The sequence below is a fragment of the Bactrocera neohumeralis genome, chromosome 5 (genome assembly GCF_024586455.1).
Source record: "Bactrocera neohumeralis isolate Rockhampton chromosome 5, APGP_CSIRO_Bneo_wtdbg2-racon-allhic-juicebox.fasta_v2, whole genome shotgun sequence".
In the NCBI taxonomy this organism is placed as follows: Eukaryota; Metazoa; Arthropoda; class Insecta; order Diptera; family Tephritidae; genus Bactrocera; species Bactrocera neohumeralis.
The window spans coordinates 18,112,855-18,133,158 of record NC_065922.1 but is presented as its reverse complement, the minus strand read 5'-3'; the positions used below and the strand labels follow the sequence as shown (position 1 = coordinate 18,133,158).

The following is a 20,304-nucleotide window of genomic DNA, read 5'->3' as shown; positions in this document are numbered from 1 at the left end:
AACTTTGTTAAAAGTAACTAGTACACCACCAAAGGGAACTAGTTATATTTCAATTCTATTGCTTACTGAAAGCTTCAGTTTTGACTCCATCGACAATTTTTTCTATTATTACAATCTCAATGGGCGTACCACCACTTCTAACGACAGCGTTGCATTTCTCATTTCTTTTATTCACAACCACCCTGTTGTCTTCATCACTTTGAACAAAGTGCATACTGACTGCGGACAGAGTAGCCGCCGCACTCTAATAAAATAGATTAATTTCTTCTAGAGCGATAAGAGTTTGTTTCACTTTTTGTTGCAAACAATGACAAATGTGTTCTTTTTATGAATGAACAATAATATGTAAATAGATATCCGTCGCGGTGCTAGTTTGTATGTAAATAAGCAGCACAAATATTCTTCGTTGAATGGCAAATGGATTGGCACGTTTATCGCTGGCAATTATTATAAGAGGTTTCAAGCGATATGCATCTAGTTGTGTGCACTGAAATAAATTTCCTATGCAAGGGTTATTACTTAGCTTCGTTCGAAAGTAGTGGCTGAGCAAGAAGAGCATAAAAGTTGTATTAAGTATTTAATATCAATCGAAGTAATATATTTTAGTTTTACTTCCAGAATAGCTCGAAACTCTGTTTATATTTATATACCGATTTTGTGTAATTTTTACTTTTAGATATTTATTAAAACTGGATTTCTAAATATGAGATATATATACATATGTATATGCAAACTTCGTATGCTGGTGGTGGACCTTAATAGTACAAGAAGCCAATATGAAGTTCTTAGATCATTTCTGGCATACATTCTCAGATGAGATGTATACAAAATTCCGAAAATTAATGAACAATTGGATTACGTTATGATTAAAGATTTTAATTTGAGTTTGCCTTTGATGCAAATATGATATTTGTTTTCTTGAGTATTCCGTTCCGAAGATAGTGATATCATGATCAAGTATTGAGGGCATTTAAAGAGATGCTGAGTTCTTGACCATGATGGCCTCTATTACTTTCACTCTTTCTCCCTCTATCTCTATCTCTTTCTCACTTTGTCTTGTTATCTCTTCTTCTCACTCTCTATATTTTTCTCTTTCTCCCACTGTTAACAAAATTAAGCGGATATGAAAAGATGCCGAGTTCTTCACCATGATATCCTCTATCTCTTTTTCTCTCTCTCTCTATTTCACGCTCCCTCTCATTCTCTCTATATTTCTTTCACTGTCAGTTCCTTTCGTTCTTACGAAAAGGCAAAGAAACACTCATTAGTTTTTGTTGCCTTGAGTTTTTCGATCCAAAAATAGTGATAAACAGAATTGTGGATATTTGAAGGTATGCTTATCTTTCACTCTCTCTCTCATTTTTTTTATTTTTTTTTCTCACCCTCTATCCTGTTCTCTTAACAGAATTAAGACGATTTGAAAAGATACTGAATTATTGATCCTGATATCCTCTATCTTTTTCTGTATCTTTATCCCTCTTTCCCTCTCTTTCTCGCTCTCTCTCTCATTCTCGCTATATTTTCGCACCCTTTCCTGTTCTCTCACTTTCATACTGTTCGTCTTTTCCTCAATCCCCTCTCGTAACACAGTAAAAATGAGAAGAGAGTACAAACGAACCGACTTCTAAAGATCGCTATGGTCATATACATATATACATACATTATGTATATGAAGAATTCGAGTAAGGGAGAGGAATCGAAAAAGATGGTCTACACATATTCAGAAAGAAACAAAAACAAAGTTATATACGATACACATTCTTGATTCTGAAAATGGCTACTATTGTCATATTATCGTGTCATAACTAGTACAAGGAGCTAATGGATTCAACTCCCGTCACAAAAACATCAAAAATATTAAAAAATTATTTTTGTTATTTATTTTCACATTAACTTCTATCTTTTACCATTGATTATATTATTTCATTTCACTAAGTATTTACTATATTTTTTTAATATTATTTTTTTCCAATTTCCATCATTTTTTCAATCTTTCCTCTCATTTCTCACTGTGTTTCCGTAATTTCCATTAATTAAAAAGAAATCGCCCATCAGTGCTGTTACTAATTACTGCGTTTGGCACCTAGCTGTCATTTACTGTCTACATTTAGGCGCATTAACACGCAACACCTACAAAACAGTTAACGCAGCAGCAGCAAAGATGTCCGAAGTCAACGGCCGATCGCAGCAATTTTTGCACAGTTTTAACTCGATTTATTATCTTTGCAAACTTTTAGGCGTTTATCCATATGATTTGCAGAAATTCTACTATCAAGGCATACTGCAGCCCTCACGCCTGGGCAGCTGTGTGGTAGTGACGATAATGTGCATTACATTCATGCTCTTCAACTTGTCGTTATTTACCTTCAGCGATGAAGAGGTCATAACAAAGAATAGTGAGTACCAAGGAACATAGATTTATAAGAATAATATATATTTTTTTAATATTGTATGAATCCAGATCACCTCAGCATCATCGTTACGATAGTGTTCACCTACATTACGCCCGCCACCATGTTCACCGATCAGATAATGGCTTTACGCAATCAACGGCGTTTACCAGGACTCTTCGAACGCATCGACTGTGTGGACGAGGATCTACGCCAGTTGGGCATTACGGTGGATAATCGACGCGTGCAGCGTGGCATTTGGCTGATGATCGCGTTCACTTTTTTCTGCGAATTTTTCATATTTTTCTCCTCAATCTGGTTTCTGGTTGAAGAATTGAAATGGACCACAGTGCTATGGATCTTCATCTCGCTGCCCACTTTCTATAACACACTGGATAAAATATGGTTTCTAGGCATTTTGTTGGGCTTGCGGGATCGTTTCGATGCGATTAATGCAGAGCTAGAAAGAATAGCAGAAGAACTGGAGAAGCGACAAAACCAGCAGCTAAAAGGGGAACTCTACCAGGAGCATGACTTGGTGTTGCAGACATCGCTGCCACTGCGGCAAGAACAAATCGGTGGTATCTCACGAAGAGTCTTTAAGAAATTAAAGAAATATAGTTTTAGTAAATATTTTCCTTCCACAGATATCAAGCTGGAGCATCTGGTACGCAATGCTTTTGGCGAATCACTGCACGAACCCGAACCGATCAGAAACTACATGCTTAACATAAGCCATGAAAGCTCGCTTTACACATTCAAAGCTCTGCAGGAACGTTTCATAAGCTTATGCCAGTTGCACGACAGCACTTGTAGGATAGCCAAGTTACTCAACGAACTCTGGTCTTATCCAATATTGATACTGATGGCTTTCGGTTTTGTCGTCGTTACATCGCAACTTTACTTTGTTTATTGCGCTTCACAACCGGACGTAAGTAACGGTGTCTTTTCTGTCGTTTCACGGTAGTGCTTACGCTCTCTTTCACAGCACACCATTCCACTCATTTTTCGCTCCGCCAAAAAGCGCTCCATCTCGACCGTCTTTCTCACCTACATCGGCGGCAAATGCGTGTCGTTGATGCTCTACAGCTGGAAGACGTCGCAGGCGGCGCGTCGTGCCGGCATTTGCCTGCATAAGTGTGGCGTTGCCGCCGACACCAATGAGGTTTATGAAATTGTCAGTGTTTGCTTTTTGTTCTTCAAATTTTTTGTTAACGGAGGACTCGCATAATTTCAGGTTAATCATTTGTCGTTGAAACTCTTGAATCACGCCATAAATTTCTCGGCATGCGGTTTCTTTACGCTGGACATGGGTACTTTATATGCGGTACGTGCCTTGGCGCAATATTTTCTAACTGCTTCCTTATTTTCTAGTAGCTTTTATTGTCGTTACTGTGGCATGCGTATGCCTTCTGAAACCGTTAGATTTTTATGCGTACTTTTGATATGTTTTATAGGTTTGTGGCGCAATAACCAGTTATCTGATCATACTCATACAATTCGATATGGCCGCGCAACAAGTGCGTATTTCTAAGGAATTGGCCGCAGCGAATGAGACCACCGCCATTGCGTTGGTTACTGAAAATTACACCTTCGGCATGATGGAATCGACAACGCCATGGGCTTAGATATGCAATGTAAATTTTTAAAATTTTATGTATATGTATGTATTTAGGTATATTTGCAGTTTATTATTCTCATATTAAATGTATAATTTTACGTTAATTGCATTATTAAAAATATTCATAAATTCAATGTTTAAAAAACGCGTTTACAGTGGACTAAGGTGTAGAAACTGAGCTGCTACTAAGGACCGCAAACGTTTGAAAATCTTAAAAATACATATTCGCTTAAATTCTCTTGAACAAAACCCCATGCTTCGAACTCTAAGTCTTTTTGGTACTTTGTAAAATCTGGAAAGGGGTGTTCGGTCATTCCTTCCGCTTTACGCTGGGGTGATAAGTCGCCATGCACTTTTGGTGAAATTTCTAACTCGTTTGCTGATTTCTTCAAAAAAATATCTACATGATGAGCTTGGAACTACTTCTACTTCTTCTATTAATAATTTTCCATCCATAGATTTGGGCACACTGTGTCTTTCGCAGGATATCTCTAAGGCCATTTATGATGTCAAGTATTCCTTCAAATTAGAACTAGATGGGCTGCCGCCTGCATGTATAAAAAATTGTTCTGCCTTTGTACATATGTATATCCTCTCATGCTTATCTTCAATAAGGGGTTACATGGGTTTCCTCGGACAAAAAGCGGCCTTTTTTCAATAATTTATTTTACATATAAAAAATGAAATATTGTAATGAATTTTTCTTTTATTTAAAAGACTCATATTTAATACACATTTTGTAAAATTAAAAAAAAATATCAAAATGGCAGTCATTAAGACGCCATTTCCGGCAGTCCCTCGGAAAAAAGGTGCATCCGAGTTGTCAGCAGAACTTCTTTCAGGATCATCTGAAATAAAAATAAAAAATACGTGTTTTACGACGTAGGAAAAAAAATTAAAATTGGATTTTTGGCAGACGTTTTTATAAAAAAATGCGAATTTCAAGGAAAATTTCGCGACATTTTTTTTTAAATAGCTGTAATTAAAAAAAAATCCTTCATTCAAGACCTTGTAAATGATATCTCGAAGACCTGTGTAAAATTTCATCAAGATCGGTTGAGTAGTTCGCGAGAAATCTTGACAACCAACCGAAAACACAGTTTTGAGAAAAACGCGTTTAAAGTTTTAAGAGAGCCCATACCTGACCTCGAGCGCTCACCTTTTCAAGGCTGTATCTCCGAAACTATTAGTCGGATCAACTTGAAAATTTAAGACAATATTCTAGAGATGTTATAGAATTTAATAAGACAAAAAAAATTTCGATTTTTTGAAACTGTGAAACCCATGTAATCCCATAAGTCTCTGTCTTCTGGTAACTTTATTTCGCGCAGGAAAAGGTGGTAGGAAGGATGTCTACCATTTCCAAAACATTTGAGTGCTTTTCTTTTTCAGTTAAACAATAATTAACGTTAATCAGCATAGATTTATCTCTGGTCGCTTCACCGTGTCAAATCTAGCCGTTTTTAGTGATTATTGCATGCCTGCCTTGTCGGCTGGATTTCAAGTAGATTGTGTTTACACAGATTTCCTTAAAGCCACACACAATATTTTTACTAAAAAATTAGAGAGGTTTTCATCCTGTTTTCTTGTAGTGGATCAAGCCATATTTTCACAATAGATGTTGTGTTGTTATTGTCGATGGGATGTCATCCGTTTCTTTCATTGCGTTATCGGGAGTGCCATAAGGAAGTCCTTTATCTTAGCGTCCATTATGTTATATTTATTTAACTTATGAATGTACGCTAATAAAAGTTTAAATCAGGTGAAAACTTTCTATTTTTTATTAAATTTATTTGAATTATAAATTCTGGTAATTCAGTGACGTTTATTGGTAGATATTTTAACCCCAGAAAATGGACTATTTGAGGCTCTCCAATAAGACCTTTGTTTTTTTAATAAGACCTAACTGTGAAAATTTATTGCGGATGTAAGGGAAAAAATAAATACCCGGCTTCGTCTGTGTATCCGCTCGAAAAACCTTTCGGAAAAACGGATGCCAACGACGAATAATCTATCAGTTTTGGTCTTCTCGGTCGTTTTCTGTGCTCTAAACTTAATTCTCAGACAATGCTGAGTCAACCAATCACAAAATTTTGTTTATGATATAAAACGTGCAAAATAACGTGTAATTAAGGTAAAAGGTTTTCAGTAGTAAAAAAATCCTCAAATTTTGAAATTGTTAGACTGAGCATTGTCTGAAAAGGCGTCAATGTATACCACCCTGTAAAGATACCCTACATTTTATGGTTTTTGTTTAATAAAAGCGAAAAAGTCAAGCGGCTGGAAATAGTGAATAGTTTATATGGTTTTAACCTTGCAACAGTTATACACCCGAAAATTTGCTTTACTCGATTCCGATCGGGTAATTTTAGTGTCAAAAATTTAAAGCGCTTTACGCAAAAAAACTTCATAATGTACATCGCAATAAAATATGGATTTTTTCAAGAAACAAATGGTTACCAAAGAAGAAAAGTGAGTCATTTATGACAACATCAAGCCATGGTCAACGGTCACCTACATAGAATCTCCCATTTTTGGCAGTCAGGAAGGTTTTGCTATGTGCTTGTAGGGATTGGTTATAAATAATCTACCAAGCGCTGTTTTTTGACTGCCAAACTTCTATTTCGGAACTGTCAACAATTAAATCGTCTGATGATTGCTTACCCAGCAATGACCTGCTTTAGTGAATTGGGTCCCAGGCCACACAAAAAATACTGGTCAGAAGCTCCTGAAAATTTGTTAGGATCTTCTAATGCATCCACCTAATAGTTCGGACCAGGTGACAAATGATTACTACTTCTCTTTTTGTTAACGGAGGACTCGCATAATTTCAGGTTAATCATTTGTCGTTGAAACTCTTGAATCACGCCATAAATTTCTCGGCATGCGGTTTCTTTACGCTGGACATGGGTACTTTATATGCGGTACGTGCCTTGGCGCAATATTTTCTAACTGCTTCCTTATTTTCTAGTAGCTTTTATTGTCGTTACTGTGGCATGCGTATGCCTTCTGAAACCGTTAGATTTTTATGCGTACTTTTGATATGTTTTATAGGTTTGTGGCGCAATAACCAGTTATCTGATCATACTCATACAATTCGATATGGCCGCGCAACAAGTGCGCATTTCTAAGGAATTGGCCGCAGCGAATGAGACCACCGCCATTGCGTTGGTTACTGAAAATTACACCTTCGGCATGATGGAATCGACAACGCCATGGGCTTAGATATGCAATGTAAATTTTTAAAATTTTATGTATATGTATGTATTTAGGTATATTTGCAGTTTATTATGCTCACATTAAATGTAGAATTTTACGATAATTGCATTATTAAAAATATTCATAAATTCAATATTTAAAAAAAGCATTTACAGTGGATTAAGGTGTACAAACTAAGCTGCTACTAATGACAGCAAACCTTTGAAAATCTTAAAAATAAATATTCCCTAAAATTTTCTTCAACAAAAGCTTTGAACCTAAAGTCTTTTTGGTACTTTGTAAAATCTGGAAAGGGATGTTCGGTCATTCCTTCCGCTTTACGCTGGGGTGATAAGTCGCCATGCAGTTTTGGTGAAATTTCTAACTCGTTTGCTGATTTCTTCAAAAAAATATCTACATGATGAGCTTGGAACTACTTCTACTTCTTCTGTTAATAATTTTCCATCCATAAATTTGGGCACACTGTGTCTTTCGCAGGATATCTCTAAGGCCATTTATGATGTCAAGCATTCCTTCAAATTAGAACTAGATGGGCTGCCGCCTGTATCTATAAAAAATTGTTCTGCCTTTGTACATATGTATATCCTCTCATGCTTATCTTCAATAAGGGGTTACATGGGTTTCCTCGGACAAAAAGCGGCCTTTTTTCAATAATTTATTTTACATATAAAAAATGAAATATTGTAATGAATTTTTCTTTTATTGAAAAGACTCATATTTAATACACATTTTGTAAAATTAAAAAAAAAAATATCAAAATGGCAGTCATTATGACGCCATTTCCGGCAGTTCCTCGGAAAAAAGGTGAATCCGAGTTGTCAGCAGAACTTCTTTCAGGATCATCTGAAATAAAAATAAAAAATACGTGCTTTAGTAAAGACAAAACACCAAGGAAAAAAAATTAAAATTGGATTTTTGGCGGACGTTTTTATAAAAAAATGCAAGTTTCAATGAAAATTTCTCGATATTTGTTTTTTTAATAATTGTAATTAAAAAAATCTTTCGTTCAAGACCTTGTAAATGATATCTCGAAGAACTGTGTAAAATTTCATCAAGATCGGTTGAGTAGTTCGCGAGAAATCTTGACAACCGACCGAAAACACAGTTTTGACAAAAAACGCGTTTAAAGTTTTAAGAGAGCTCATCCTCGAGCGCCCACCTTTTCAAGGCTGTATCTCCGAGACTATTAGTCGGAGCAACTTGAAAATTTAGGACAATATTCTAGAGATGTTATAGAATTTAATAAGACAAAAAAAAAATTTCGATTTTTTGAAACTGTGAAACCCATGTAATCCCATAAGTCTCTGTCTTCTGGTAACTTTATTTCGCGCAGGAAATTGACATTTAGTACCCGTATAGGTTAAAGGTGGTAGGAAGGATGTCTACCATTTCCAAAACATTTGAGTGCTTTTCTTTTTCAGTTAAACAATAATTAACGTTAATCAGCATAAATTTATCTCTGGTCGCTTCACCGTGTCAAATCTAGCCGTTTTTAGTGATTATTGCATGCCTGCCTTATCGGCTGGATTTCAAGAAGATTGTGTTTACACAGATTTCCTTAAAGCCACACACAATATTTTTACTAAAAAATTAGAGAGGTTTTCATCCGGTTTTCTTGTAGTGGATCAAGCCATATTTTCACAATAGATGTTGTGTTGTTATTGTCGATGGGATGTTTTCCGTTTCTTTCATTGCGTTATCGGGAGTGCCATAAGGAAGTCCTTTATCTTAGCGTCCATTATGTTATATTTATTTAACTTATGAATGTACGCTAATAAAAGTTTAAATCAGGTGAAAACTTTCTATTTTTTATTAAATTTATTTTAATTCTGAATTCTGGTAATTCAGTGGCGTTTATTGGTAGATATTTTAACCCCAGAAAATGGACTATTTGAGGCTCTCCAATAAGACCTAGCCGTGAGAATTTATTGCGGATGTAAGGGAAAAAGTAAATACCCGGCTTCGTCTGTGTATCCGCTCGAAAAACCTATCGGAAAAACGGTTGCCAACGACGAATAATCTATCAGTTTTGGTCTTCTCGGTCGTTTTCTGTGCTCTAAACTTAATTCTCAGACAATGCTGAGTCAACCAATCACAAAATTTTGTTTATGATATAAAACGTGCAAAATAACGTGTAATTAAGGTAAAAGGTTTTCAGTAGTAAAAAAATCCTCAAATTTTGAAATTGTTAGACTGAGCATTGTCTGAAAAGGCGTCAATGTATACCACCCTGTAAAGATACCCTACATTTTATGGTTTTTGTTTAATAAAAGCGAAAAAGTCAAGCGGCTGGAAATAGTGAATTGTGCATATAGTTTTAACCTTGCAACAGTTAAACACCCGAAAATTTGCTTTACTCGATTCCGCTCGGGTAATTTTAGTGTCAAAAATATAAAGCGCTTTTGTGGGCAATTGTTGAAAATCTCGAGTTAACGCAAAAAAACTTCATAATGTACATCGCAATAAAATCCATTTCAAGAAACAAATGGTTACCAAAGAAGAAAAGTGAGTCATTTATGACAACATCAAGCCATGGTCAACGGTCACCTACATAGAATCTCCCATTTTTGGCAGTCAGGAAGGTTTTGCTATGTGCTTGTAGGGATTGGTTATAAATAATCTACCAAGCGCTGTTTTTTGACTGCCAAACTTCTATTTCGGAACTGTCAACAATTAAATCGTCTGATGATTGCTTACCCAGCAATGACCTGCTTTAGTGAATTGGGTCCCAGGCCACACAAAAAATACTGGTCAGAAGCTCCTGAAAATTTGTTAGGATCTTCTAATGCATCCACCTAATAGTTCGGACCAGGTGACAAATGATTACTACTTCTTCCTGTCTGTGGCACATGATTCTGCTGGTGAAATATTTGCCTCAAGAGACAAAGCGTGGCTGTAGTCCGATTTCGCCTATTTTCGCACGATGACGTAGAAATACAAGAGGAAGGTCATGTACTAAAGGTAGTCGAAATCGGTTTGGTCGGGTTTCGAAATATGTGATTACACCTAAAAGTGATCGATGCCACGTTCATCGTTCAATTTTCACACCGGCTCCCATAAATCCTTTCTACACCATCTCGGTGGTAAAATTTAACGTTTCTGGCATGTTTAGTTATTGATTTACAGCGCATTTAGTAGTTTTTAACAGAACCGTTACATAGTTTAAATCTTTCGATTTCATCCATTTTCACACTGTCGGTAGAAGTTCTTATAAGATTTTTACTCAGCAAATTTGGTTGTTGTAGCTTAAGTGGTTTAGGAGATATGTACATTAAACTATAGGAGACTGAGGCCACTCCCACTTTTTCGAAATTTTATGCGCACAGATGCCTAATGCTACACCGATCCCTCTGTGTCAAATTAGAGTTAAATCTTAATTTAGTGCTTATTATGGTACATTTTCGGTTTCGGTTTCGGCGATTTGTGTATGTGTCAGTAGTCCGATTACGCTCATCTACGAAATCTTATTTTTTTGTGCTAAGAAACCTGCATATCAAGTTTCATCAGAATATCTAAATTTCAACTCAAGTTATAGCTTTCACGACGGACGGATGGACGGACAGGCAGACAGTCAACCGGATTTCAACTCGTCTCGTCATCCTGATCATTTATATGTATACGAGTACAATATATACATATTACCCAGTGGCGGATCCAGAGACGATTCTTGGGGGGGAAATTGAATTTATTATTCGATTTGGGTTTCAAACTTATTATTGCGAGAGAAATACAGTACAAATTAAGAAACAAATATTATCAATTCCAATTTTTAGGTAAACAAAGTGGTTATAATCGAAAAGTCAACCATATGCATGCATTACATAGTGGCTCATTTTATTAAAAATTCAAACAGAAAAATCCTTTTACATTGCGTGTTTCATAACGCAAAACGATGATGATGAAAGTTTTGCGAATATTTCGATGACTTCTTCGGCGGTGATTTCGATGTCATGATGCATATGAAGCAACGCTAATCCAACTAGTCTTTCTTGAAGCATGGGCGTTCTAAGCCATGTTTTTATGCGGCGAAGATAAAAGAAAGAACGTTCAGAGCTCGCGTTTGTTACGGGAAGTGTACAGAATACTCGGAGATAGGTGTGGATTGTTGGGAATATGTCGACATCACATTTTCTTAATGTTTCCAGTGCAGAAGTTGGAATTTCGCTGCCTTCAATTTTTTGTTGCTGCTGCCAGTGACATTGCCAGTAGCTTAATTCACCTTTGAATTTCAATTTTTGAGACAGAGGTATATAGACAGAGACCCTGTAGTAATCTTCGCAAGTTTTCACGTCGTAATTTTCGCGTTTCGTTTGTCGACTAAGTGTTCTCGGTTTCGTTTTGTCAACATCGAGTTTTTCCGCCATTTTCTTAGCTTCTGAATAAATCAATCGGAATATTTCATCAACTTTTTCCCTCTTTTTTTCCAACGTGGCAAGCAACGTCCCAATCATTTTTGATGCCAAATCGCCAAATCAATTGCTTCCTTTTGAAGAACTACGCTGAGCGAATGGGCGAGCGATAGAATCTCGCTGAGACAGAAGAGCCCGACGATAAATTCGAACTTGCATATCGCATCGTGCTTCTCTACCCATCTTATTTCACACAACTGGACAATTTTTTCAGCAAGTATCTTTGCTAATACAGTCACACGTTTTGGAAATGAGTTCTTGAAGAATTTGTCGACTTCTCGTATGGCACTGGCAACGTTATCGATTAATCGTACTATCACTGACTTTGAAATACTGTCGTTGAGTTTGTGCGAGAAACACGGAGTCATGACAGCATTTTTTGCTTCTTTCCGAATTTCGTTGACTGCTCCGATATTTGACAGCATGACCGCACATCCATCAGTCCCTATCGAAGCGCATTTCTCCATTCGGAGATTCAGTTTCTTCATGTCTCCAAGAACAATCCCCTCGATGGTAGATCCACTTAGAGACAATTCTTCATCGGTTCGGTAATTTTTTCCAGCAGTCCTGTAAGCCATTAATCCATCTTCAACCTCGCTTTCTTCTGATTCTGTGCCCTCCGCGAGAGTATTCTTCGAAAGTTGACCGAATGCGTCCAAAATAGATACAAAGTCTTTTCGTATGCATGCTTCGCCAGAAGAAAAATCGACGTATCTGAGTACAATGCTAATCTGTAACGAGAAACATTATTCTTCTGTAAATTTCTGTTTATTTTCTTGGGAACAACCATTATCCGATAGTTCAGACAATAGGCATCAATTATTATATTTTTACGGAAATTCTACTTCTACGTAATAATTGGCAGGATGATAGTATTACCTGAGCTTTTCCCGACAAATCTGGAGATTCATCGAAAACAATCGTGTAAAACTCAGCACGAGCCACTAGTTGCAAAATTTTGTCCAGTATCTCTGCCCTGCAGCATTCAATTAGTTGGTTCTGAATCGTTTTACTGGTATAGGTCGCTCTTGAAGATGTGCTCCCAAAGTGATGCTCTAGAGTTGTGTCACCTGAATCTCACCTAATTTAAACACCAAAAGTGTTGCCAGTCAAAATCGTTAGCGCCAGCTTAAAAACGAATTAGCGTTAAAGAGAGAACAAATCATTTTCTATTAATCGTAATAATTTCCATATATTGTGAGTATTCAGCGAATTCATTTCGATATTTTATGGATTATATGCTAATTTCGGTGGTGACTAGTGTGCGCTCACTACTTATGAAATTATTGCGGTAAATTTAGATATTAATCAGGCGGCGCACAAAGTGAATTGCCAGTGCATAACTGTGAGCGTGTTTGCAGCAACTCATTAGTGGTTGATGTGTGTGCAACATATTTGTCATCAAAATAAGCAGTAAACAGCGTTTCCACATACACACACACACACGCAGATACACAAATATTCAGCGCGTATTTACATGCCTTTGGGTGAGCGCACAAATACAGCTTTACTTCACGGCACACACATACATATGTAAATGCGATTGGATTAGCAGTGAATTGCCGACCGCATTTCCCGCTCAATGACTTACACGCACACAAACAAACAAATATTTACCCATGCGTTTCGAGTGGGTGTGTGAGTGTGTGCGCTAGGCTTGCGTGGGTGGCAACACTACTAACACGCTGCTGACGAGCGACGAGCGACGATTGACGAGCAATGCACTCGAATTGCATGCACCGCGGTCACATTACCGCTAGCTGTCAACCAATGTTGCCACACACCAATACACATGCATACATATACATATATATATATGCAGTTGTATTTACCGTTAGCATCACGAAGCCGAACTCGCATTGCTGGGTTAGGCCGCAAATAGAAGCTGACGCTTGTTGGCTGCAGTTAGGCTGCTGCCAAACACCGTTATTTGACGGCTTGGTTGCCTGACGATTTGACTGATTTCCAAGTGTGTAATTAATTAAATTTTCGCATTGCGCAATGGCGAATCTGAAATGCGAAATGTGAAATGCAAATGGATATTAATTAAAATGCCAATTAAAATTTTTTTTACCAAAAATATATATTTTCAAAGCTCACATTTTTATGGCTGCGCATTAACAAAGCGCACTATCGAGCGCTTGGCTGTGGAAGGAGCGCAAAAACAAGGCAGAAGCCAGCCAGTGCAGCTGCTCAGCGCCTAAGCGTATGCAAGGCTCGTGTGCGGGCAAGGCGAACGGCCAACAAAAAATGCTAATTACACAGGCAATCATCATCACCAACAACGCCAACAGCAAAGCCAGTAAAAACAACAACAATAACAAATCCTACAACAACAACAATAACTCCTACAACAACCAAAAAGCGCTGCTGCCACTACTCTGGCTGCCAACATCATTAGCCCTTACAGTGTTACCGCTATTTGGGGCGTGAGCGAGTGGCGGCGACAAAAGACGCGCCGTTGCTGTTGCACGTAGCGCCTGCTGCAGGCAGTCGTCAGCCAGCAGCCTGCAGTCGGCGGCAAATGCAAGTTACCGTGAAATATTGTATGGCTTTGGCATTGATGGCATTGCTGACTGGCGGCGGTGGCTGGTTGCAAGGCTGTTTCTGCAACTGCTGCTGCAAGTGACTGCCTCCCGCACTCATTTGCCCTGCTCATGTTGCCGCATGCAACCAATCATTTGCCATTTGCAGGCCGCATGTAGAAATTGCAAGCTTTTTGCTGCCACGCTCATTTGAATGCGCCTTTTGTTTTGTTGTTGTTGTTCTTTTTGTTTTTTTTGCTTTGCTCTGGCCATAAAAATATATAAAAAATTTACATAAAAAGCGCAAGCGCCTAAAAATATGGTAAAAAGCAATGTGCCAGTGAAAAATGCACTAAATGTGTTGAAAAGAGTTGGCGGTCGAGTGAATTGCCTGTGGCTAAGCCTTTTGAAAATCGAGCCTAAAAAATTAAAATGTCTGACTAAAATGTACAAAGAAGCCGTGCAAAAAATTTAAATTTTTAGTGGTGTGGTTGGCCGTAAGCGCATACCAATTTATGTGCGAAGAGTGATTACAGCGTTGCATTTGAAAGAGTGCGCCTCTTACTTTGTAAATAATTTTAAAAATTATCTGAATTTTTTTTTAATATTTTATCTATATTTTGTGTTTAAAGTGTATAAATAAATTGAAAATTTTAAAACAAAAAATTTTCAGCTGATAAACCCCATCATTTGTGAAATTCTCCCATACAAAGTAACCAAATTAGTTTTCCCCTACATAGCATTATTCTCTTCCAATTGGACCCATTATGTAATGGTACGCCTTATGAAACTAGTTTTCGGTTATCTTATGCTTATATTGACCGCTCATTATCGATCGTTATCTATTGGAGGATTTAGTAATGTGGAGAATTTCACGTAAGTGAGGAAAGTTTTCCGAGCGCCATTCACTTGGAAGTGGCCAGACATTTCTCTTACAAGCAATCTTAAGCAGCTCACGACTTCAGGTCTTAGACCAAGTATCCTTTGGGTAGCCAAATAACTTCCGTTTAAAGGCGAAATATCCCTCACCAAGGTTGTGCGCTGGGTTTGGGACCCGCCACGTAAAAAACACGCCAATGAAAAGAAAACAAAAAGCCTCGGATGAGAGACCGTTCGATACCAAACAAGGTATTAGACAAGGCGACTCCCTTACGTGTAACTTCTTTAATCTACTCCTGAAGTTACCATCTTCTATAAGAGTAGAGGATAAGACGAAATATTTCCTTTCAGTCGTCGCACTCGCGCCTTGATTCCTACGCCACTGTTGACAGTCATTACTTCGAAGTCGTAGATAATTTCGCCTCTCTTGGAAACAGCAGGGTATATTTATACATATTTCAAGAGAACACAGTCGCATTCTTGAGAAAAAAGTGATACATTTGAGTTATACGATATCTTCGACGTCGCTAAAAAGGGCCTCCACTGATGGATTCTCATATTATAACACAGATAGGTCATTGTATGTAAAATTATATACAGAACAGACATAAAACATATGACGATCAGAGCACTTGTCTTCAAGTTATCGCGGTAGCAAATTCGAAAAAGCTGATAAATTACATTAATATATTTTACTAAAATGGTCGGAGGGTCATTCCATAAATTGCACTGACTTCTCTAAAATCATTTTACACTATAATGTTACATAAGAAGATGATCAGACTCCACCATACTCGCATGGTTGCAATGCAACTCAAACTCAACTACAAACAGGATCAACTTTATCTGAACTCGGATTTAAGACCAAAACCACCACTTATTCTCCAAGAAATTGATTGATAAAAGGTAAATTTGGAGTGAGATATCTACTACTTCACGTGTTAACAAAATGAAGACTTGATGAATTTTATAACCGAAATCACTTCCAGTTCCAGTTCCGTCTTACTTTGGACTGGTGATCGAGAATTGGTACGAGAACAAAAACAAAAGTCATGCAGAAAACTCTACTTTTATTGTTCAGCCAAACATTTTCGTCGTCTGAACGCGGCTTACGCAAAGGACTCCAAACTTGAACTTGAAGAAATTACACCTTCATTAAGTGCGCGTACACCGATCATATCACTATCAAAAGGACTCAATTGTCCACAACAGCCTCATATACACCAATCGAAAGATCATTCACCCCACACAACATTAATGGTTCATTCCCTATAGGCAGGAAAAACCTTATTATACCTTAATAGTTCCTTTTTACATTTATGCCTTTCCGAAACTAAGCCTAAAACATCCTGGAGCTCACATCTCCGCAGAGGTGAACTACTGGGAATATAAATGAAATATATTTTCATGCATTCAGATGCTTTTTTGCGACATACAGAGCAATTACAAGAGTTCACTAGCTTCACAAGTGACCTGCTTTTGACTGCAGAAGTTTAACAAACATATAATACTATCTGGCATCAGCGAAAAACTCTAACCTAACCTGATTCCTGTCGGTGAATGAATGCGCATAGCGTAGACGCAGTATTAATCTGTTGTAGAATATCAGAATTTGCTTTTCAATTGCATCCAAATACTATTTCTTCTATTTTCAATATGACTATAGAAATATCTTGTATTTTGAACAATAGTCTTTTAAAAAGCGATGACTTCATGACGCCTTTTCGTTGTCTCATTTTTATATTAATTTTTGGTGGATGAGTTTTCGAAGAGTTTACAAATTAGGTGAAGAGTTAAAGAACCAAACAATCATAATCTCTATTTCTACCATTGGTGCAACTGCCACAGCTTTTGTTCAAGTCAAATACCACTTCTCTCTCTAACACCGTGACAACTCGAAAGTATCATTTTCCAGTTTTTTTTACCCACCCTAAACGACTACTTTTTGCCATAAAATTATTACACGCTCTTATAATTAACACCATCAACGATCTCTATAATTCATACTGGTCAACATAGAGTAAAAATCTAACAAATTGCAAATAAACTTTTTATTGCATGCGATAAATTTAAATATGTGTTCATTTAAATACCGAACCCTATAAAAATTATTATGACTTCAAACTAATATGTAAACTGTCGACTGTTGTAGCTCCTTTACGACTTCTCAATATACATATATATTTTTTATGGCGTGACATTTATGAAATTTCACTTTCAACAAATAATTTATAGACTGTTTGCTATATTTATTGTAACATGGGAGGGTTATAGCGTGGCACTTTAACTGTCTGGCAATAAAAATGCAAACAAAAAGAAATGTTAACTTCGGCTGTAGCCCTAACAAATAAAGAAATTTATATAAAATAACATGATTTTGATCGTTCATGGCAGCTAGTGATATATGCTATTGTGGTTCGATATCGATATCTCCAAAAATTAGGGATCAGTAGCAAACAGACTGTTATAGATAGCTAAATTGACTCAGCTCGTAAGTGTGACCTGGTCTACGAAAAGGGAGCTAACGTGTGAAAACTAGTTTTCTGGGAAAAGCTGTTAAAAATAATCGTCAGTTTCTCGTTATCTCATTAATTGTTCTCCTTTTTTTTTTGACACCTAAGCCCCCTTTCCGTAGACCAGGTAACATATACATATGTGCCCGAAAAATAAGGTGACATTTGAATTTAAACTGCGCGCGTTGAAGGATTTGGAGAATTATTTTTTTTTTAGATTGGTAGTACTGTCAGTCACATTTATGTCAAATTTCATGTCAAAATATTCATTATTGTTTGAGATACGTGTCGTTTTGTGAGCTGCTAAAAGTGAGTTTTTCGTTTTTTGCGATGTCGAAATTTGTTGAGCAAAGAATTTGCATTAACTTTTGTTTACGGAATCAATTTTCTGCTGCGGATACGTTGAGGATGGTGCAGAAAGCCTTTGGTGATGAGGCTATGCCTAAAACAAATGTTTACAAGTGGTATAGTGAGTTCCAAGCCGGCCGTGAACGTGTCGAAGACGAAGAGCGTCCAGGGCGAACATCAACCTCAACCGACGAAGCTCACGTTCAACAAATCAAAGATTTGGTGTTGAAAAACCGTCGATTAACAATTAGAGACCTTGCTGATGAAGTTGGCATATCGAAAGGCTCAGCCAATACCATTTTGAAGGATGTTTTGGGCCTCAAGTGCGTCAAATCTCGACTGGTACCGAAAACATTGAATTTTTTGGAAAAAAGGCGTCGCGTTGAAGTGTGTGAAACGTTGCTATCCGGCTACCAGGGTGTCACGCAGCGCTGGCGATGAGACTTGGGTCTATGCTTATGACCCCGAAACAACCGATCAATCGAGCGAATATCGTGCCAAAAGAGAGCCGAGACCAAAAAAATCGCGCCAAAGTCGCTCAAAAATCAAGGTCATGTTGACTGTTTTCTTCGATTATCGTGGTGTTGTGCATTATGAATTCCTTCCAACCGGTCAAACAGTCAACAAAGAATATTATTTGAACGTTATGCGTCGTTTGCGTAACGCTATCCGCCTAAAAAGGCCGGAATTGTGGAAAGACAATTCTTGGTTTTTACACCACGATAATGCACCATCCCATACTGCCCTCGTAATCCGTGATCATTTCGCCAAAAACTCAACCCATATCGTTCCGCAACCACCGTATTCACCTGATCTGGCGCCGTGCGACTTCTGGCTGTTCACCAAGCGCAAAAGACCGCTCCGGGGACACCGTTTTTGTACGATAGAGGAGATTCAAGCCGCAGCGAAGACGGAACTGAAGGCCATCCCGGAAAGTGACTACAACCAGTGTTTCGAAGATTGGAAAATTCGTTGGCATAAGTGCATTGCATCGGGAGGGGATTACTTTGAAGAGGATGAAATTGATTTCGAAGAATAAAAAAAGAATTTTCGAAATAAATACAATGTAACCTTATTTTTTGGGCACCGTCGTCTCCTTATGTTTACTAGAAACTAATAATGAATAATCGGAATCAGTTGATTGTGTGAAAAACTTTTCTATTATCGAGATATCTGCTCGAAATTTAGTATGGATCCTTATCTAACATTGCTTTAAAATATTCAAAGAATTCGTTCTGATCAAATTACTACAGCACATACTTGTATTTGAATAACCTTCACAACTTAGGAGCAACCGACGTTCACGTTTTTCCTAATTTTTAATTTAAACTAAGAGAAAATGTTTTTGTCTAACCGTTTTATCATAAATATGAGTGAGGAAAGTCCTCTCAGCGCCATTCACTTGGAAGTGGCCAGAAACGTTTCTTCTACATATAGCTCAAGCAGTTCACGACTTTTAGTCTTAGACTAAGTATCTTCTGGATAGCCGGAAAAAATTCGTCTTAAGGCGAGCTAAAGTGGGAAGGCGAGTCCTCCCTCCCCAGGGTTGTACGCTGGGTTTGGTACCCGCAACGTAAAACACATTCCCCAATGTAAGATCAAAAAAGCCTCGGATGAGAGATCCTTTTTTTTTGATGACGACCACTGCAAACTAGTTAAGGATTACGATTTAAGGACATGCATCTGAAATGACCCATCTCTTAATTGGCAAAGTGCCGCTGTCCAGATGGTTGATGTCTTTGTAAGAGTAAAGCCTGACATCACCGCCGTCCAAGAAGAGCGATGGCCTGGACAAGGACTGAGACGATTAGGTTTTTGTGGCATTAATACAGTGGTGATACAATGGAGCGCGAATTCAGTGGGATTCATGGAGATGGTGGAGTGAAATTAACATTCCCAAATGGGTTGAGGTTGATCGACTTCGCCGGAACCCGAAATATGGTTATCTGTAGTACTAGATTTCAGCATAGGAAATTTCATCAAGCTAACTGGCTGTCTCCGGATCGAAAAGCCACCAACCAGATTGATCATGTTGTGATGGACAAAAGACCCAGTGTTTGAGACATGCGTACGCGGTTCTAGCATAGACACGACCCACTTATCTTTTTGCAGCGAAGATACGCACCCGCCGCTGTGCAGCAACAAAGGCACGTCAACAAACGCAAGGAATGTTCGTCGCCTAGAAGCTGCAATCACAGTAAGCAGCCGAAGAATTTTCTACTCGACTTGCACTCCTGCTCTCTGAGAGCACTCGTCAGCAACTCAGTAAAAGTGAACTGTGGGACGGCATTGCAAGCACCGTACGTACAGCTACACACGAAACCATCGGAAATTGCAAAAAAACAGCTGGTACGATGAAGGCTGCCGTGTCGCTGTGGAGAAAAAAATGCTCCATTTCCC

General features: G+C 37.8%; 1 protein-coding gene across 2 annotated transcripts; it reads left to right on the top strand.

Moving 5' to 3' along the window:
- The first annotated feature begins 2,116 nt into the window (after positions 1 to 2,116).
- On the top strand, positions 2,117 to 7,236 carry LOC126758608 (gustatory receptor for bitter taste 66a-like). Of its 2 annotated transcripts, none has more exons than XM_050472947.1 (6): positions 2,117 to 2,396; positions 2,462 to 2,971; positions 3,038 to 3,321; positions 3,379 to 3,567; positions 6,846 to 6,935; positions 7,066 to 7,236. In XM_050472947.1, the coding sequence occupies exons 1-6, from the start codon at positions 2,162 to 2,164 to the stop codon at positions 7,234 to 7,236; spliced, it is 1,479 nt and encodes a 492-aa protein (XP_050328904.1). In that variant the 5' UTR covers positions 2,117 to 2,161. The 2 variants fall into 2 exon arrangements, with proteins under 2 accessions (XP_050328904.1, XP_050328903.1); XM_050472946.1 differs by lacking the exon at positions 6,846 to 6,935 and adding an exon at positions 3,628 to 3,717.
- The last annotated feature ends 13,068 nt before the right edge of the window (positions 7,237 to 20,304 follow it).